We start from the raw sequence: 22282 nt of genomic DNA, 5'->3' as shown, positions 1-22282 counted from the left end.
TAACATATTTATGAATATTACTGTAATTGTTGGTGTTTGTGATTACATTGTAGAGATGTGTGACTTTGATACTAGGGACTATATAGTAAGTAGCTGTTTTTAACTCATACAGAAAAATTAAATGAAATCTTTCTAAATAATTATACTAATTTTTGAGGTAAAACGCGCGGATTAGGCTACTACTACTCTGAAACATACATTTGGAAGTACATTTGCAGAAGCTGATGTAATATGTTCTTGAATTTCTCCCTAAGACTTCTAATTCGAGAACCTTTCACACCTCTGATGTTGAAAACAAATAATACAATGCTTTGATACTAGAAAGTTCAGTTGATTTTTTAAAGTGTGTGTGTGTGTGTATAGTATGTATATATATATGTATGTGTGTATAGTATATATATATATATATATATAGGTTTTAGTTAGATTTTAGGAGTTAATGTTGATGATATATATATATATATATATATATATATATATATAGGTTTTAGTTAGATTTTAGGAGTTAATGTTGATGGCTGAATGGTTCCTGCTTTATCACTAACTGTTAACCAGAGTTTGATATCTGCCTACCTCTTGATGCAAGAGAAAATATTGAAAAAAGAATTTTAAATTACAGGATCATAGAATCCTTAAGGGAGCCCTTTAAGAAACCATTCAGCTCCAGTTTAATTGTTTTGCCTTTTCAAATCTCATGTACAGATATATTGATTCGTAATTCATTCTTTCACACATACGTTTTGAGCTCTGATTATGTACCAGAAATATTCAAGGTGCTGGAGGTAGAGAACAAAATGGTCAAAGTCTTTGTCTTCATGGAGCTTACATTCTAGTGTTTGCGCTAGTGGTAGTCAATGATATTTATATGTAGTAGAAGAAATAATGATATCTACTTTCTAAGGAGAAAAATAAATCAGAGAAGGATGACAGAGGGGGTGTTGGGTGGTGTTAGACAGTTGCAGTTTTGAAAAGTGGTCAGGGAAGGCCTCCCTGGGAAAGTGACATCTTTTGTAAAAGATGATGATAGAGGCAAGGGAATAACTATGTGAGTGGTCTGGAGAGAGGAGTATATCAGGCAGAGGGAGCAGCAAATATAGAGGCTTGAGGACCAGAGCTTAAGTGTGTGAGGAATAGCAGAGGGCGCTTGACTCTGGGGAGTGAGAAGGGAGCATGGTAAAAGAATGAATCAGAGAAAGAGTAGGAGTCCAGCAGGGACTTGGAGGCCATGTTATCAAATGACTTTTACTTGGAAGCTGTTGAAATAACCCATGTGAGACTTGTTGGTGGCTTGAATTAGGGTAGTGTACATTGAAGATTGTTTGAAGTGATTGGATTCTGAATGTTATATTCACAATACAGTTTTACACACTATGACTCAGAACTTTTAGACTAAAAATAGTTTTTATATATTTCTGATATTTCTCTTGTGACTGTTGAACCTGTTGTTACTCAATGATTAAGCCATTTTGCCTTTTCTCAGCTGAATAGTTCTATAAAGGGTTTAGGTAATTCAAGCTATCCCAGAAAGCACTGGGGCTCATTTTGAGTACCTTTTTTCCCCTCCCCCTTCCTCCACTGCCCCCAGCAGAGTAATAATAATACTGTACAAGCAGTCATCATCTTTAAGAGAACTGTAAACAGTTCAGTGTTTGGAGACGTCAGGTGGCATCCTAACAAGCTGAAATTCCCCTGCTTATCACTGCAGATACCAACATTCTTGTCTCTCCTCTGACACCTGAGGATTGTTTCACTTTCTTCCCCTTTCCCTTCCCTATTCTTGGAGTTTTAGGAAACCACTATGTATGTATGGCCAAACATTAGAAAGAAGATTGACACTCAAGTCTCATTGCTCAAATATGGTCATTTTCCATAAAGTCCCTGGATTCTTGAAAAGAAGATACATTCCGCAATTGTTGGGTACATTATTGTACATATGTTGATAGGACAAGCTCATTCATTGTGTTAATGAACCCTTTCCTGATGTTTTTTTGTGCTTGATTTCTTAAGAATTAGGGTAAAATTCCCCCTGTATGATGGTGGAATTGTCAGTTTCTCCTTTTTTTTCTGTTGATGTTTGCTTTAAATATATTAAAACTATTTGATTAGGTGCATTCAAGTATATTGAATCTTTTATCACTGTTTATTAGTAACCTTCATTATATCAAGTCATATTTTTGCTTTAGAGTCTGTTTTGTCTGATAGTAATCGAATTTTGTCTTGGTTTGTATTCACTGGTATACTTTTTAGTCCTTTCATTTCAGTATTTCTGGGGCCTTATATTTAGGTTTATCTCTGGAAAACATCATATAGCTAGATTATGTTTTTTAATCCAGTTTAACACTATTGTCTTTTAACTGGAACTCTCCCCACCACCGTTTTTATTGTGATTAGAGCTATGCCTGGATTGATTTCATTATCATAAGTGGTAGTACTTTCTATTCCTGTACATTTTTCCCTTACCCGTATTTGGCTGGATCCCCTCCCTATCCTTTGTCTCTCTCCTCAGTTTGGAGGTTATATTGTCTATATCAGTTCTTTTACTGGCTATGCTAGATATTTTAACATCCATCCTTTTAAGTTTGGCATAAGAAGTATTATCGTTCTCCAAAACAGGATACCTCTTTACTTGTATGTCACTTTTAACTCCCTAATTAGATAATATTATTATTGTATACAATCAGTCACTATTTAGAGGTTTTTACCATTTCTTTTTATATCTCTGACCTTCAATATGAGATCATTTTCTTTTTTCCTAAAGCACATGTTTTTCCTTCTAGTTGTTTTAAAATTTTAAAAATTGCTCACCCAAATTGAGTTTAAAAATTTATAGTATAGGTTCTTCTTTCACATATATATTTTTTAAGATTTTATTTATTTATTAGAGAGAGCATGAGTAGGGGCAGAGGCAAAGGGAAAGGGAGAAAGAGACTCTCTGCTGTGTGGAGGGCCCGATGATGTGGGGTTCGGTCCCAGGACCCTGAAATCATGACCTGAGCTAGTCAGATGCTCAACTGACTGAGCCACCCAGGCTCCCCTCACAAATCCTTTTAAATCTATTTATTTATTTATTTATTTATTTATTTTAAAATATTTTTTAAAAATTTATTTGTTAGAGAGAGGGAGAAAGAACATAAGCAGGGGGGAGCAGCAGAGGGAGAGAGAGAAGCAGACTCCCTGCTGAGCAGGGAGCCTGATGCAGGACTTGATCCCAGGACCTCTGGGATCATGACCTGAGCCGAAGGCAGACACTTAACCAATTGAGCCACCCCAGTATCCCATGTTTTTAAATTTAATTCTTCCCTGTCTATGCTCTATAAATAGTTTTTTGATGGAAAAAAGTATACTGTCAAGTGCAATCTGTGTTTTCTATTTAAATATATATATATAAAATCATATAAAAACGTAATATCCTTCTCATAAAGTCAAAGATAAACTTTAGGCTTAGAGTCTACCTGCTAAATTCATGGATTCGTTATTATGGCTTTCTGACTGAGGCATTTCCCTACTGGGCTTTTAAATGTTGCACATTTAAAATCTAGTGCTAAGATTTTAGCTTAAAATTAGAGATAAGATTCTTGCCACTTCTGAAAGCACTGGCATATCTGCTTTGTGATAACAGCCTTTTATTACTTTAGCTTACTTTCTGAAATACCCCTACCACATAGAAACTTCTAATCCATTGATCTCTACCCCTTTCTTGTTCATCAGCCCCCTTCAATATTTGCTTTCCTCTGAATATAGCTTTAATCCCATGGCTAAGCATTATAATCATTCTTTTATTAGTACTTTCAGTTCCCCTGGTAAAATCTCAACCCTTGATAAGCCTAATTAATTACCTGATTGTTCTATGCCTGAATATTGCTGAAGAAAAGCACATAGCCTAACATGTTGGCATCACTGTAAATTCATGATCACAGACATCAGGTGGACATTCAACACTGTCTGCCATCTTACATTTCCCTGGGTGGGTTGCTCTCCCTGCTCTGCAGTAGCTCTTTCATACTTTTTCTGTTCTATTCTTCATGCTCTGCCTCATACTTACTTAATAGAAACAAATAGAAGTCACTAGGTAAGAATGATCTCAGTTTCCCATCACCATATTTACAGAGGTGAATCCTTTTTCATTCTTTCATTCTGCTTTCTTATACAGAAGAAATATAACTCCCTTCAAAGATATTCTCTCTTCTTTTCCTGGTAGAAATATTCATATATGTCAGTATCTTCCATCTGAAAAATTCAGAAACAAAACAAAACAAAACAAAAATTCTCCCTTGACACCACATCCTTTGAAACAGCACCCTATTTTCTTACTTCCCTTTAAGTAAAATCAAGCTTCTTTTTTTTTTTTTAAAGATTTTATTTATTTATTAGACAGAGATAGAGACAGCCAGCGAGAGAGGGAACACAAGCAGGGGGAGTGGGAGAGGAAGAAGCAGGCTCACAGCGGAGGAGCCTGACATGGGGCTCGATCCCAGAACGCCAGGATCACGCCCTGAGCCGAAGGCAGACGCTTAACCGCTGTGCCACCCAGGCGCCCCTAAAATCAAGCTTCTAAGGAGTTGTTTGTACATACTTCTTCCTTTTTTCCCCCCCAGTCTTTAATCCACATCATTCTGGCCTTTGTTTCCCATTGTTAACTCAAAACTTACTTTGCTAAAGTAGGAAATGACTTTAATGTTTGTGATTATGTATACTTCTCAGTTCCTGTTTGCAGTATTCAACAAAGTAAATGGCTTCCTTCTTGAAGGACTCTTCTCATGGTTTAGATGTTACTGTGTGGCCTGTGTTTTCCTCTTCAGCTCTCTGGCTGTGCCTTCTTAGTTTCCTTTGTCAGCACTTTCTCTGTGGCCTGACATCTTAATGTTCCTCAAGGTCCTCTTCTATTCTCAATTTATACTCTTGCCCCAGGCTGTACTGATAAACTCAAATTTATATGTCTCGCACATTTCTCTCATCTGAGTTTTAAGTTCATATATCCAAAACCCTACTTGATCTCCATTGTATATCTGACAGGCATTTCAAAGTTAATATTTCAAAATAGAACTCTCCCCACACTCCAGCCTGTTCCTCAGTTGGAATTTCCATCCGTGACACAGCAAATCAACCCATTTGCTAAATCCATACATTTGGTAGTTACTGTCAATTCCTTTCTTCCCTTCCTCCTTCCTTTCCATCAGCAAGTGTTATTAATTATACTTCCCAAATGCTTTAAAAATCTATCTATTTCTCTCCATCTCTACTCCCACAGTTCACACTTGTAGACTCCTGTAATAACATCCTAACTGATCTCAGGCCTCTACTTCTCAGAGCAGCTGGAGTCGTTTTCATAAAATGGAAATCAGATCATCTCACTCTCCTGCTTAAGATCTTTTGTTCAGTATCCATTGCTTTGCAAACAAAATCCATACTCCATAGTGTGACCTTAAAGGTCTTGCACAATTGGGCTTTGCCTACCTTTTTAGCCTCCTTTACTTTCATGTTCACCTTATTTTAGCTACACTGGGCCTTTTAAAAGTTTCTTGAACAGTCAAGTTTAGGGCCTCTGTCCCTAGTGTCATTTTGGTCTTACCTAATATCACATCTCTATTGCTGCCTTTTGTGACCTTCCGATCTAAATTATTTCTATGAATTTATTTGATGTCTCTCTTCTCCACTAAATGTTAAGCTTCAGTAGGACAAGTAACTCTGTGAACCACGGTGTCATTAGCCTCTCATATATTGCCTGATTTAGAATAAATATTGGATGGAAGGATGGAGGGATAGATGGATGTGTAAAAATCTGATCTGTAACAAGAGATATATAGATGAAAACTGATAAGCAAATGTAGAGTCCCTTCTTTTCCCCTTGTTAATAGCAGATGGTAATAAATACACATTTCTTTTAATTCTTTCAGCAAGATCTCTGCACCTTCTTGATATCAAGAGCCTGCAAAAACTCAACACTGGCTAATTATTTATACTGGTATGTGAAATAATCTTCTTTTTATTTTCTGATTACTGGTTAGGACTATTTTTTCCCATACTATAAACTTAAAGGCAATATAAAATAAGGTATGAGAAGTTACCAAAAGCCTAAATGTAGTATTTACATCTACCTGGCTCTGTTTCTTTACAACTGTGTTAATCAAAATGCTTGTTAGCACTACTGTTTCTCTTCCCTTCACTGACTTTCCAGGATCTAGGATAAAACTGGGTAATAGGTTTTGCAGTTTGATATCTATTTACCTCTTAGGCTATTTAGGTAGTGTAAGTATGATTCCTCACAATCTTTCAGGAGTGTATTTTCACATTATTTACTATAGCATTGGAATCATGCAAAAACAGGAAGCTGGAATTTGAAGGTACTTCTCTCATGGATGAGGAAACTGAGGCAGAGGCATGATGTAGGTGAACTTGGTGGAACCTCAGTTAGAATTAGATCATTTATTTAGCACTTTGTGATTTACAGAATGCTTTCAGTGACCTCTTCTCCTTTGTCCCCATGAAGTTAAATGGGGCAAGTAGAAGTATCTCTGTTTTACATGAGACAGGTTTCCTGAGTGAGGTGAAGGGAAGAGCAACTAAGGCCATAGAAAGGCTGACTGACTTCCTGAGACACAAGTAATATGAAGCCTGTCTCCCTTTATCTGTCACAGAATATTAAAGTGCAAAGAACAGTAGCTTAGGCCACAACGAGCAGTATTTTGGTTCAGTAAAAGAAAGCACTAGGATTAAACACTAGACAAGAGAGCCTTCTCCAGTTTTGTAGAGCAAACAAAGGGCTGAGCCAGCTGGGCAAGCCCTACCTAAACCCTCTGTTCAGAAACATTTTTAAACTTGTTGATATACTTGATAGTATTTATTTATTTATTTATTTATTTATTTATTTATTTATTTATCTATTTATTTATTTATTTTTAAAATTTTATTTATTTATTTGACAGAGATAGAGACAGACAGCGAGAGAGGGAACACAAGCAGGGAGAGTGGGAGAGGAAGAAGCAGGCTTCCAACGGAGAAGCCTGATGTGGGGCTCGATCCCAGAACTCCGGGATCATGCCCTGAGCCGAAGGCAGACGCTCAACGACTGAGCCACCCAGGCGCCCCTTGATAGTATTTAACTGTGGAAATTGTTTCTAATCTAAAATACTGTCTGATTTATTGGGTTTACTTAAACAGTAGAAATGAATAGATATCCATTCTGAAAGCTAATTATTTTTGAAGTTTAATGAGGCATTCTGCTTTCCATGAAGGAATTAAAGTACTGTCTTGTTTTAGACTGAGTTTGGAAAACTGCCCTGTAGGTCCCATTCTCTCACTCTCCAAACATTTTTCGGGACACTGCCATTGTGGCCAAGATATATGCACCTAAATCAGAGGGTTCTTTTAACAAACACAGCTGTCTGTTATGTACGTATACAATAAATAATTATTTAGTTTCAACCTTTATGGTTGCCTTTACAATGAAGAAAAACTGCTATCAACAATCTTAACTAAATCTGTCATTTTTCCCCCCACTGCTTTGGAACCTATAATTTTCTTTTCCTGTTGGTCCTAGAAATGAAAAGAAAAATGCCTCTTTATTTTTATTTTAGCAGTTTAATATAATATTCATAAAACTACATTTCTGTCACAGTAAATTTCAGTATGTCCTTGAAAAATACCCACAGAATGTTTTGGCTAGTTGTTAACCACTATTTTTACTTTGAAAAGTTTACTTGGCAATTCTCATAATACCAAATAGCTACTATTTCCTTTTAATGTAATCTTTTGGTCCCTAATGTTCTCCATATCCCAATCTGAATTCTTAAGTGTATGTTTATTCACTGGTATTATGAAAAATTTCCTCATGAACATCTAAGTAAATATTTGAAAGGGAATAAAAATATATATATAGCACTCAGCATGTTGCCAAGTTTTTGGGTAACCTTCTTAGGTATTTTAAAATTAAGATTTTACATATTTTTTAAATCATTTACTGAGAATTCCTTTATAGGTATTTTTATTTTCTTGCAATATTCATGAAAAGTTTTCTCTGGCTCAGAATTTATAGTCTAGAGTAGTCAATGTTTTAAGAGTTGTGTGTGCAGGGGCGCCTGTGTAGTGCAGTCGTTAAGCGTCTGCCTTCAGCTCAGGGCGTGATCCCTGGGCCCTGGGATTGAGCCCCCACATCAGGCTCCTCCGCTGGGAGCCTGCTTCTTCCTCTCCCACTTCCCCTGCTTGTGTTCCCTCTCTCACTGGCTGTCTCTCTCTCTGTCAAATAAATAAATAAAATCTTAAAAAAAAAAAAAAAGAGTTGTGTGTGCATATACTGATTATGTGGAGTTTTAAAATTATGTATTCTTCGGATTTGACTATAGACCAGATTTCATTGTAAAATCTGAAATTAGTTATGATAGAACCTTTGACCTCTTATTTCAAGTAGGAAGAGTTTTCAGACCATTCTGAAAGCAGCTAAACAGTAGGAAACCTATTAGATGAGCAATTTCCAGCAAGGCAACAGTTTCCATTCAGAAAGAATGCTTTGTTTTCTCCATAGACAGTAAACAAAGTGCAGCTCCAACTCCCAGTCTTATAAACATTCCATCAAACTTAGATTTGATTTGTGTTTTCCCGCTATGTATCTGATTCATTGAAGCAATAGTATGTGCTATGTCTACTCCTTCTCTGAGGAGTAATTGTTTTTCCTGTATTTACAGTGCATATTACATATTCAGAAATACTCATGGGGAGAAAAAAGCTATTGATGTGGGCTTCTGACATTGGTAGACACTGCTTTTGTGATTGTTGGGTGAAAATATGGAAAATAATTTCAGTAATTGGTTTAAAATGATCATTCGCTTCCTTTGAACATGGACAGAGTAGTATAAAAATATTAATCAAATGTAACAATTTAAAGGCCTTTCACTCTAAGCATACACTTATTATAACAAATGTATTAAAATAAAAATTTTAATTGATTGTGCTCTTTCCTTCCAAACCTTTTGAATTTCCTTTTTCATTTTTTCCCTTTCCAGTGATTTAAGTGGGATTCCTGCTATAGCTGAATCCTTAGGGGCCTATAGTTGTGCAGACAATCCTTTTAAAATGAATAGTGTCAACCTTTTAAGCCACAGAGGGGAGTTATAGTCTCCAATCTGTAAAGTGTTGGACATCGGGATCCATAAATCGTTCCAGTTTTTTATTTTTATAGCTATTCCAGTATGTTGAAATTGAAAGTAAACTTTGGATGCTTTGACATGTTTTTCTATAACTTTTAAGACCTTTCAAGGTAATAAAGGTTATTTACCCTACAAAATGAAATTGCCAGGAAGCAGGTAGCCCACTGATGTCATCTTACAATGGGTACCTGGACAGTTTTGTCTGCATTTCTACTTGAAGATGATAGGTTTCAAGGGAATACCTTAGAGTGCTTTGTACAATCTACTTACTGCTGTGAACTGAGAATCCAGAAATGATTCAAATCTAGGTCGTTTAGTCTTGATCTAAATTTGTCCTTCATATTTGGAGATGAGGTTGTCATTTGTATTTTAGATGGACTTTTCTTTTTGCAGCAGAACTTTGGCTTGGAAGATGTTTTGACCTTTATCATGAGCATCAGTGTAGACCCTCAGTCATAGGAAATAGCTGTGACCGTTGTGCTTACTTGGTGGTTGGGGACACCTGAACAAAAGCAGTGGAGTCTATATATTCTGGTCATCTGTATTACTCATTTAGAACTGAATGTCTCCATAAACACACAGAAAAAGACAATATACTAAGGTAATGGAGAAAGTCAAGGACTTTAAAGGATGGAAAGTCTGAATAGGATTTGGAAAGGACTGTATATTGACAGTTTTATAATTTAGAATCACTGTCTTTTTAACATTTCTAGGTGGTGTCCTGAAATGACCAAGCATTCTGGAATACTGCAAACAGGAAATAAGTTTCTCTTTTTTTTGTTTTAAGATTTTATTTATTTGACAGAGAGAGAGACAGCCAGTGAGAGAGGGAACACAAGCAGGGGGAGTGGGAGCAGAAGAAGCAGGCTCCCAACAGAGCAGGGAGCCTGATGCAGGGCTTGATCCCAGGACCCTGGGATTATGTCCTGGGCCGAAGGCAGACGCTTAACGACTGAGCCACCCAGGCACCCCAAGAAATAAGAGTTTCTCTTAACTGTTCTTAGCTTATTCATCTAGAATAGAATTGTCCAATGACACCTTCTGCAGTGATGGAAATTATCCATAACGCTGCACATATGGCCACTGAGCACCTGAAATGTAGAATGTGTGACTGAAAAACTGAATTTTTTATTTTTATTTAGTTTTAATTTTATTTTAAATAGTCATATGTATCCCATGGCTCTAAAAGGCACTTGTTTTTGTTTTTGTTTTTTTTAAGAGAGGGAGAGTGAGAGAGAGGGGAGAGGGAGAAGGAGAATCTTAAGCAGGCTCCACACCCAGTGTGGAGCCTGATGCAGGGCTTGATCTCACAACCCTGAGAACATGACTTGAGCCGAAATCAAGAGCTGGACTCTAAACCAGCTAGAGCCACCCAGGCACCCCTCTAGAAGGCTTTCTTGATTCAAGATTCAAGAATGCCTTTTGAAGTCTTGGCTTAGAACTCCTGTTGGGAACATGCTATGATGGAAATAGTGTCATGGTTCAGTTCTTCATTCCACTTTACAGAGAATTCTAGGCTATACAATTCTAGGATTTTAAACCACTGCTAGTATCATGGTAAGGCTTTTACTTTACTTTTTACTTTTACTTTTATGAGCCCTTAAAATGTTTCTGTGTGTAAGACTGTTACGGGTATGTCAGGGGCTACTGAAAAGTTTTAAGATGTGGCCTATGGCATCAGTTTCTTTATAACCTATGGAGGGAACTAAGAGTTAAACACGTGAAACCATTTGGTAACATCAGCACAAGTTGTCTTAGAGGCTAGGCCTATCCTAAGAAGTCTGAGAAGGAGGGACCTGTCAGGGTCTCTGAAGACTTCCTGGAAGAGATAAAATGTCTCCTGTACTTGAAGGGTGAATAGAATATGGAAAGATGGAGATGGGAACGTATTTCTGGACATTACTGCAACCTGAGCAGAAGTACCAAGTGGATGCACATGCTTGGAGTGGTTAGGGGACTGACCTGACTGTAGTGTGCATATGTAAATTGAGGATAGTGGAAGTTGGAACCCGATGCTGGGGCCACAAAATCTGTGTTAAACTGGTAGATAAGAGAGAACCTTTGGTGTTTTTGTTCATAAAGGTGGGACATTATGAAGATAGTTTAAAAGAAAAAAAAATTAGGATGATTGTATTGAGTAATAACGGGTTTCTTTTTAGAGTTGGAGAGGCCAGGTGAGAGGTATCTGCTGGCTGGCTAGTAGTACAGAACCATGGTAAGAGGCATTTTATAGGAAAAAAAATCAACAGAGTCTGGTGACTAATTGAGTATAGATGTTTGAAGCAGGGGAACGGGAGCTAGGTTTGGCTCTATGTGCATGGACCACAAATTAAACACAAAGTGCCAGTGATGATTTTAGGTGGCACTTATGTTCTCTGGTCTGGCTACTGCCTCACCTCTCCTTTTGTAGTCAGGTGATTCAAACATTTATGTTTCCTGCCTGATTTTTGGGAAAACTTGAGTTTGTAAACCCCGCTACAACGGAATTCCCAGCCCAAATGACTGGAATATTGGTAGATTCAATAGAGATAGAAAAATAACTCATTTAATGTGGTAAGTTCAGTTTTGCACATGTTCAGTTAAAAATGACAGTGTCTTGGAAAGGGGGTATGCTGCTTGAAAATTAGGGTGGATGAATGTGAAAAGACATGTAAAAATGCAAAATTGGTACAATAAAAGGGATATATGTATTTATATTTGAGAATTATCAGCGTTGAGATAATGGCTGGATCTATGAGATTTGAGTCATTCATTCATTCAGCAATAACCTATAGAGTATTATGAGCCAGTCCTGAAAGTGCTGAGGGTATAGTATAAACAAGACCGGTTAGCTTTCTGCTCTCATGAAGTTCAACTTCCATTGGCAGACTATACTTTTTCCCAGAAATAATATAAAAGAAAATAATAAGTGGCTGTGACTTGAGATTTGAAAAACACTATCAGATAGATCAGGGAATTGAAAAGTTTCATGTGATTTTTAAAGATAAAACAGTGTGAGGGTAAGCTTAGCGGGACAGAAAGGGTTCTGACCCAGGAGCCCAAAGTTCTGTTCTGACCGAGGAACCCAAAGTCCTAGTCTCTGGTTTCAGGTCTACAGTCAACTAATGATTGTACAGTGGGCCAGACACAACCCCTCTTAAGTTTCACTATTGATGAAATAAGGAAGTTGGTCTAGATCTGTGTTTTTCAAACTACATGTCATGATCCACTGCAATCAATTTATAGGCTCACAATCTAATATTTGTTATTTAAAGAAAAATGAAATAGAACAGAGTAGCAAATATTAACATTTTCTAGAATATTGTTTTGTGAAACTTTTTTGTTTTGGGGCATCTGTGCGCACACATGTGGCTGTGTGTCTTGAGTTGTGATATAAAATGTGTTTATTAATATGGCTTGTTCCTGTCAGAACAGTTAGAGAACACTCGCCTCTATGATCTAATTCAAATCATTAGCTATAAGATTTGGTAATTATATAAACAGTTCAGGTTTAAGAATATATTTAAAATTTCTTTAACCCTCTAAAACTACAATTTTATGATACACAAATGGAAGATTATGTATGGATTTTTGAGAAATGGGGAGATTGGATGGGAAAAAATAAATTTAAAATTGTATTCATTTTGCAGAGGTATATTAATGAGAAGTATCTTCAGAGAAGTTTTCAGAATAAGAGAGCCTTGGGGCGCCTGGGTGGCACACCGGTTAAGCGTCTGCCTTCGGCTCAGGGCGTGATCCTGGCGTTATGGGATCGAGCTCCACATCAGGCTCCTCTGCTATGAGCCTGCTTCTTCCTCTCCCACTCTCCCTGCTTGTGTTCCCTCTCTTGTTGGCTGTCTCTATCTCTGTCGAATAAATAAATAAAATCTTTAAAAAAAAAAAAAGAATAAGAGAGCCTTACAAAAGGATTACATAGATTTCGAAAATAATGTTTGTAAGTTACTTGGTAGATATGTGAGCTTAGATGATTTCTGAAGATGGTAATGCTATATGTACCTCATAAAGTATTAGGAGAAAATGCTTCTTTTGATGCCAGACTTTTTAGAAAATCTAGGATATTATACAAATTAAGGCATTATTATTTTTAATTTACTTCTTATAAATGATTGTGTATGTGCCCTAATTTTCCACTTTTAAAAGAGTAACGGAAAATGTGTTTCATTACTTCCATTTATTTTTGCAAATGTTAAACTAATCTGGTTGAGTGGAAAAGTAGAAATATTTACAAAATGAATCTGACTCTCATTTCACCTCTTATGAATGACTTAACATATTTTTAAGGTATGTGATAGTGGAATGTGAAGATCAAGACACTCAGCAAAGAGACCCAAAGACCCATGAGATGTACTTGAATGTAATGAGACGATTCAGCCAAGCATTGTTGAAGGTAACCATTTCATGTGGGGGTTGTCAAAAACATCAGACAAAGGCCAGATCTGGCCTGTTGCCTGTTTTGGTATATCCCATGAGCTAAGAGTGGTTTTTATGTTTTAAATGGTTGAAAAAAAAATAAAAAGAAGAAGAATATCTTGTGACATATGAAAATGATGTGAAAGTCAAATTTCAGTGTTCCTTCGTAAAATTTTATTGGAACATGATCATTTGTTTTCATATGTTTATGGCCACTTATGTACTGCAGTAGTAGTTGAATAGTTGAGATGGAAACTGTATGGCCAACAAGACCTAAAGTATTTATTCCTTGGCCCTTTACAGGAAGTGTGTTGACCTCTGATTTAATGAAATAAACCTGTCCATGGAACAAAGAAATTCCAAAGCTTTGCTTTTCTATTTCCCTCTCTTCTGTTTTGTTTATCAAGACTAGGTACATTTTCAGAAATTTGACAGCGCTCATATTGCAGGTACTTACTACATAACTTATATTTTTGCCTCTTAAACAGTTTTTACAGTCTGCGTAAGACCATTTTCTCCTCTTTGGTGTTGTGATTCTTAAAGTGCTGTGGCACAATTCAGCCAGCAGAGGGTGCACGGGCAGTGAGGACTCTCAACAGCATTGATCTGTGATTTGCTACAGAAATAGTTGACTTCATAGCATCTTTTATCTGCAACTGCAGATAAACATGTTTCATGTTCTTACAAATTTAAATCCAGTCTTATTGAGATTTTGGAGACTAAACTTTACTATAGTTCTCAGATCTCAGACCTTCTCTGCATTCACCTATTGGCAGATAAAGTAGTTGGTCTTCTCTTCTAACCTCCATTCTGTCACTTATAGCTTTTGTCATCCTGTGAAGAAATTTCACTTTCTCTGAGCTTAAATTTCTTCACCTTCAAAATGTGGATGATAACAGTTGCCTAGCCACCCTTATCAGTGTAATTGGGAAAATTAAATGAGAAAATGTATTTTATAGTATTTTATGAACTGGGAATTCACTACATAAGACTTTATGGCATTTAATTTTTATGACTTATATTTTACTAAGAAAGCATGCATTACGTTGCTATTTGAGTGCTTTTCTTTTCTCAGTAGATTTTTAGTTCCTTAAAGATGATATTGTTTCTGCCATATGCCTAGTGCATTTCTGAAGACATAGGCTTCCAGATATTTATTGAGTCAACGAGTGACTGCATTTTGGGTGAATGAATTCTCTCTTATCACATGGTTGTATGTGAAGAAAAATGCTGTTTTTGATAGATGAGTATTCGCTGAAGACTCAGATAATTTTCAACTGTGGAAGAGTTGGCAGTGTTTAAATAAGCTAGCAGCTTTCTCATTATCTCTGAATCAAGATAATTAATCTTTTTCAATTTCACTTTGTATTGAAGTTTGTAGCTATTAGAAGAATAAATAAAGATCACCCATGCTATTAAAGAAACCCTGATCATTATGCTACACAGAACTAATTTTCCTTTCCTTGAATCCCTTCAGGGTGATAAGTCTGTCAGAGTTATGCGTTCGTTGCTGGCTGCACAGCAGACATTTGTAGATCGGCTGGTGCATCTAATGAAGGCAGTGCAGCGTGAAAGCGGAAATCGTAAGAAAAAGGTAAACCTATGGGCTTTGCTTTTTGTTTATGACTAATGATGTTTCAGTATCATAAAATACTGAGTTTTGGTACTATCTCTCCGGGTTGATATATTTTATGAAATTCTTATGTAATTATAGCAGTAGGAAGATTTATAAGCCTGATTATGTATAGGATCCTGTTTTATGAATTTATATATATACATATATGTATTGATTTAATCCTCACAACAACTCTGTAAATTAGATACTATTATTATCTCAATTATAGGAAAAAGTGGGGGTAGAGAAGTTAAATAATTTTTTAAAAATTCTTTATTTAAATTGAAGTTAGTTAACATATACTATATTATTAGTTTCAGGGGTAGAATTTAGTGATTTATCAGTTGCATATAACACCCAGTGCTCATTACATCAAGTGCCCTCCTTAATGCCCATCACCCAGTTATCCCATCCCCCCACCCACCTCCCCTCCCAACAACCCTCATTTTGTTTCCTAGAGTTCAGCGTCTCTTATGGTTTGCCTCTCTCTCTATTTCCATCTTATTTTTCCTTCCTTTCCCCATGTTCATCTGTTTTGTTTCTTAAATTCCACATATGAGTGAAATCATATGGTATTTGTCTTTCTCTGACTGACTTATTTTGCTTAGCCTGATACCCTCTAGTTCCATCCACATCATTGCAAATGGCAAGATTTCATTCTTTTTGATGGCTGAGTCATATTCCATTGAGTATATGTATATCACATCTTCTTTATCCATTTGTCTGTTGATGGACATCTGGGCTCTTTCCATAGTTTGGCTATTGTGGACATTGCTGCTGTATACAGTGGGATGCATGTATCCCTTCGAATCACTACATTTGTATCCTTTGGATAAATACCTAGTAGTGCAATTGCTGGATCATAGGGTAGCTCTATTTTTAACTTTTTGAGGAGCCTCCATACTGTTTTCCAGAGTGGCTGCACCAGTTTGCATTCCCACCAACAGTGTATGCGGGTTTGAGGGGTTAAGTAATTTGTCCAGCAACCTCAGCTAGTAAATATTATAGTTGGGGTTTGTTTCCAGGCATTCTAAATCCATATTTTTAATCTACAATGCTTTATGGGTCTCATTTTAGAATTTTAACATCCTCGCATATAATGTGTTTGATGTGGAAAGGACCCCTAGGGATCATGGAGACTGGAATTAGGCTGAGAAAATGAAAGTCCAGTGTGACTTGTCCAGGGTGGCAGAATTAGTTGTTAGTAACAGCACTGGCTTTGCATCTGTTCTCATGACTAGTACATGGGTCTTCCTCTCAAGTAAGCCTTCTACTTGATGACAGTAGATGAGTATCTGTTTTTCATATGTCATTTTCCCTCATCATTAGCCCAAATGATATGAAGGATTCACTTGATAGCTTCTCTTTATCTAGTCCCACCACAGGCAGATCTTTCTTGGTGACCTTTGTAAAAGAACATAGCACATTTTACTATTGTTCTCTAGACTTGTGAGAGGAAAGTGGAGAGGAAAAAAAGGTGAACAATGGAGTCAGGAGTTCAAAGGCAGGGGATCAGGTCTAAAGAGAAATGCTAGTAGATATATGTGCAAGGAATAATGTTCACAAGGTCTTTTAAGAAGGAGAAAATAGGCTGAAGAGAAACACATTTTTATTGAGATGACTTCTTTTTGTCATTGCTGTGAAAAAGTCACAAACCATGGTTAAATAACTAAATCCCTACTGCTATTCCTTCTGGAGCCCCTCTCCACAGAGGTGCATATGTGAGGAAGCAGTGTGATCCCACATACCCACCTGCAGGAGTGTCAGTCCCTGCAACTGTCAGTGTGGGCATATGTTTAAACCAGTTTGTGTTTGTGTAACATGCTCTTCTATTTGTCACACACATGAGTCTGGCTGCACCTCAGTTTTAACTCTTCTGGAGGATAACTGTGTACCCATTTGAGGTATCACTTAAAGCTTCCCAAAATATATTTTGTATTTGACAAACAGCCGATATTTTAAATCAGACAATCTTAAATATAGTCTCAATATTGGCTAAAAATCTTTCTAGACATTTTTTATGGTGTGTTAAAAGACAAACCATTTTGTTAATGTAGATTTACTAGAAACAAGCCCTGGCACCATGGAGAAATGCCAAGATGGCTCTCTACTACCATTATTTGTGTTATTATTAGTAACAGTGAAATCACTACTGCTAATAATTTAAAATCGTATGCCGCACTTTTCCATCCCTGCATTTCCATAATGAGTTTGGGAGAAATGTCATATGAATACAGCAGTGTTAGATATGTAGGAATGTTATCTATGAGTTATTAGCAAAATGGGTGAAACAAATGATAAAGTTTTTGCAATAGTGTTTTCCTGTGTTGACCTCTAGTTTAAGAAGAATTCTGTTGAAAGAGGTCTCTGAGTCTAGAAATTTGAGTTCACTGAAAATGCATTTCCATCAATACTTTTAAAAAATTTCACTAAGGTGCCTGGGTGGCTCAGTCAATTAAGCATCTGCCTTTGGCTCAGGTTATGATCTCAGGGTCTTGGGATTGAGTCTGCTTGTCCCTCTCTCCCTTCCCCCGCTCATGCGCGTGCGCAAGCTCTCTCTCAATAAATAAATAAAATCTTTTTAAAAATTTTAATTAAAGCTTTCATTTTGAATGGTGTTAAATATTCTCTTTTCACTTTTTGATTCTTTAGGTGATAATATTCGTTTATTCTGTAAAAATGTATTGCATGCCTACTGCATGCCAAATACTTTTTTAGGTTCTGGGGATATAGCAGTGAGTATAAAAATTCTGTTCTTATGGGGCTTTGGAGGAGAAAGTAAATAGAATAAGTGAGTGAAATACAGAGTAGATACTTTTGTATGCTATGGAGAAAAATAAAGCAGGAAAAGGAAACAGGAAGTGCTGGGTTTGAGTAGTAAGGCAGTGTTTAACCTCTTGATAGCGTGGTTAGGAAGGCCTCATTAGGAAGTTGACATTTGAACAAAGACCTGAAGCAGGTGAGGGGGCTAGCCATGGGCATCTCTAGAGAAGACTGTTCCAACCAGAGGAACAGCAAGGACAAAAGCCTGATGTGAGAGCATATATGTGTGTGTGCCTGACTTATTTGTGAAATAAGAGAAAGCCCAGTGTGTTTGGAGTGGAGGGAGAATGGGGATGAGTAGTAGGAGAGGAGGACAGAGGACAGGGATAAAAGGGAAATGTGGTATATCCTTGTAAGCCATTACAAGGACTTTGACTTAAACACTGAGTTAGCATAGAAGCTGTCGGGGGTTTTGAACAGGAGAGTGACATGACCTACTTTGGTTTTAGCAGCAGTACTCTAGTTGTTTTTGATAAGAGACTGTAAGAGGCAAAGTTGAAGAAGAAGAGCTGTCAGGGGACTACTGCAGTAATCAAGCTGAGAAATGATGGCAGCTTGGAGCCCAGGGCTTGTAGCAGTAGACGTGGTAAGAAGTGGCTGGATTTCTCACCTTTCTTTGATCTGTTTTCTGGTTATTTTATTGGTTATTAGCACATCAATTAGAAATTGGTCATGATAGGATAATTTGGAATTCAGACTAATTGACATTACTTCATACTTGCATATACGATCATACATTTGGTTAGGGAGTAGATTTACTAATTTTTATAAGGGTTATGTAGAAGTTCATGTCAGTTTTCAGTTGACCTTAATTTGTACTTTCTACAGTTAGATGGAGAACTGGAATATTACTGGAGGGGAAGAATCTGACTTTATGTGTTAGAGGTCCTGGAAACATTATTTTTCTGAACTTCCACCGTACTGCTTCCAGAGTTCTCTTCTGCGATGCTGCATCCTCTTAGTAGCACTGTAAAGTGGAAGTGCTTTAGGCTGCTAGGATTGGCAGGTCAGGTTTTCCCCTTTAAAAAACAAGCACACCTGTTCAAAGAATGCAAGACTCTCTGGAAGCTTTCAAGCAGATTGTTCTTTTGCAATTGAATGGAAGGGCTTGATATAAACAGTATAGATGCTGCTACATGACAAAACTGTTTTGCCATGACTTGAATTTTTCAGTGTCCGAATTCTTGGCTCAATGGCAGTATGCGTGTGAGCTGAAGAAAATTAGTGGTAATATCTTAGGAAAAGTTTGATCAGACAGAGCCAGTGAACAGTAAAAGGTAGGGTTCAAGTTCCTCCAAGTGAATTATTTACTTTTTAAACCCAGAACATGTCCTGGAACAGTATACTGAAATTCTTGCTTAATATTTGGTCATACAAAATTAAGCTTCAAGTGAAATGAGTTTCTCTTTGTGGTTTCACACATCCTTTGAAAACAGAAGTGGAGTCTTTAAATCCAGCATGAGTGTATTCCGTATGCTCAGCTGCAGCAAGAAAAATGTATTCCCTAACCTTGTGTAAGTCTAGCTCTTCACAGTCAAGGGATCGCTCCTCTTAAAGTGTGCCGCTGCTCTTGTCAGGCAGATTCCAGGTGTGAGTGCTTGTCTCTTACGGGTGCAACTGTCTCCCTCATGTTACTTTGCATGTACTTTTATGGTGCTTTGGAAACATTTCAAAGTTAATAGAATTGGTCTTTATGTCTTTACCATACGTTTTATAAACTACTTTTCCATTTTAACGCAATCAATTCTTCCTGATTTGTTCTCTTAGAACGAGAGACTACAGGCACTGCTTGGAGACAATGAAAAGATGAACTTGTCGGATGTGGAACTTATCCCATTGCCTTTAGAACCCCAGGTGAAAATTAGAGGAATAATCCCAGAAACAGCTACACTATTTAAGGTAATTGTGATGGATCTCTAATGTCTATGATTGGAACCTAATTCTAGAAAGCAAAAAGAGAGACACTCCCTTCAAAAATGATTGCAATGCAGATAATATCTGTAATTTTGTTTGATTTAGTAAATGCTAGATAAAAAAATTACCTTTTGTTTATCATTATGTCTTGATTTATCAGTAGATATTTTTATATGAAGTGTTTCAGAAATTTTTTTTTTATCTCTGGGTTGTTTTTAATCTTTAATTCTTTGAACTTTTTATTAATTAGAGCCACACCTACTTTTTTCCATGTAAGCTTTTTTTAAAAAAAAGCTTAAAATTTCAACACTTCTATTACCCATTCAGTTCATAAGTTCATGTGATTATAGTCTCGGTTAATCTTTTTAACATTTCTTGCTCTGATATTTGTTCCTGTGACTTGAATTTTTGTCTTGTGTTTTTGGGTAGTAATTCTCTTTAGTCCTTCGTAGCATGCCACGCTTCTTTTGGCTGGCCACGACTTGGATCGTTAGAAAGAGCTGATGGTAGTCACTTTCTCCAGTTGGGCCAAAGGACTGGGCATCGTTACCTGTGAAACATCATTATGTGTTGGACATAATAAAGAAAGGTCTCTGTAAGACATGGTGTTTTACGTTTTGTGATTCTAGGGATGGAAGGGCATAAGTTGCACTGGAATATTACTTTGTATCCAGAAAAGAAAGGGCTCATAGGACAACTACTTATGAATATAAAAAGGGGTGTGATTATACTAAGAAGTAGTTTGGATTTTTTTTCAAGGGTGTGTTTAAAGGCATCCTGTGGCAGCCCAGCTCACACAGCTGAAATGTTAAGTTTTTAAAGTAGCACTGAACCTTTCTGCATATTATGGACTCTGATATTCTATTCTTTTAAGAATTATTCTGTTGCATTACATTTTAAATGTGACTTGCAACTGTTTAATTGGTTTTAAAACTCATTAATGGATGATAACCTGCAATTTGAAAATATTGGAACAGGAGGTAAAATGCAGATATTTCTTAGCTTGTGTTTACAACTCACTGGAAGCTGAGATGTTAAAAGCTACACACAGACAGGTAACAACTGGTATACATGTGTACACTGGTGTTCCTTTGGGCTGGAACTCTCAAACAAGACCAGCTTCTAGTATTCTCATTCCCTGAGACTAATCAAGAGCAGTAAATCAAAAAGCTAGTTTTACCATTTTTTTGAAACAGGATGGGAAAAAATATTTAAGACAGAGTAGGAGTTGTAGGAGTGGGGTATAGGAGTGTATATCTTCCACTCTTGTTAGGTGGATTCTGGATCCATTTTCTCCTTAAGTGTGCAATATTATATTTATGTCTTAAATGCCTAAAGTGGATGGTCAATAAAATATCATGAGACATGTTTTCAATCCTGATATCCAGTCTTTTTGTTTGTTTTTCTTACGATCCTTAAAATATATGAGCATTCTTAAAAATTCTGGGTTGGAGTTTAGGATTAATGGTTCTAGGGCATTTACTACATGACTCTATCATAGTAATTCTTAACCATTTTTGGGTCACAAATGCCTTTGAGGTAATTTACAAAATATATTTTTGCTTGGGGTGATAAAAGGATATGCCAAATTTAAGATACTTTAAAATTCAGAGTTTTAATCCAAAAGAGGTTATAAGTTCTAAACATATATTCAGTGAAGCATTTTTGATGCCTTTTACCCCCATCATTTTATGGGAAAATTTTCAAGCATACAGCAAAGATTAAAGAATTATAAAGTGAACAACTGGGACCTACTGTTTGACTCTTAACATTTTACTGTATTTGCTCTGTCACATGTCTTAGCAACCTTGCAGAGGAAAAGTCATTTTTATTTTACAGGTGAGTAGACAGGTTAAAGAACATGTGTGAGATTACCCAGCTAGTACCTGGAGGAGCCTGTTCCTATCTGTCACTGACTCTAGAGCTCTTGCTCTTCATGCCATGTAATCTTCTGACTGTTAGCTAGCTCGTTTTCTCCAAGGTATCTAATGACATCTTTCTGCCAGCCCATCTTGTTTCTTTAGGTTCTTATAACTTGTTTACCTTACAGGTGAGGATTTCCTCCTGTGTATAGTAAATCTTCATGCATTAATTTACATCCAAATTTGAAAACAATATTTTTATTTCCAGAGTGCTCTTATGCCTGCACAGTTATTCTTTAAGACAGAAGATGGAGGCAAATACCCTGTTATATTTAAGCATGGAGATGATTTACGCCAAGATCAACTTATTCTTCAAATCATTTCACTCATGGACAAGGTGACTATAACCTTATGTTGTCAGGGAACATTTTTTAATTTTGGAAATCTGTGGTTTAGTGTATATGCTGTGTATGGACACTGAAGTATTTTTAACATTCGGTACAATCCTAGGAAGCTCA

The 22282-nt window shown here is 36.7% G+C and overlaps 1 protein-coding gene across 2 annotated transcripts in view; it reads left to right on the top strand.

The window, feature by feature from the left end:
* Positions 1-22282, top strand: part of PIK3C3 (phosphatidylinositol 3-kinase catalytic subunit type 3) — a 139053-nt gene that overhangs the window by 64619 nt on the left and 52152 nt on the right. For both annotated transcript variants that reach the window (XM_045789976.2, XM_045789977.2), the window contains exons 13-17: positions 5895-5962; positions 13422-13527; positions 15028-15144; positions 19756-19887; positions 22033-22161. In XM_045789976.2, the coding sequence (XP_045645932.1) occupies positions 5895-5962; positions 13422-13527; positions 15028-15144; positions 19756-19887; positions 22033-22161 (552 nt within the window). The remainder of the gene's footprint in view (positions 1-5894; positions 5963-13421; positions 13528-15027; positions 15145-19755; positions 19888-22032; positions 22162-22282) is intronic.

Source organism: Ursus americanus, chromosome 19 (assembly GCF_024610735.1).
Source record: "Ursus americanus isolate L20-20 chromosome 19, mUrsAme1.1.p, whole genome shotgun sequence".
NCBI lineage: Eukaryota > Metazoa > Chordata > Mammalia > Carnivora > Ursidae > Ursus > Ursus americanus.
The sequence above is the reverse complement of the archived record's forward strand: the minus strand, read 5'-3'. Positions and strand labels throughout refer to the sequence as shown.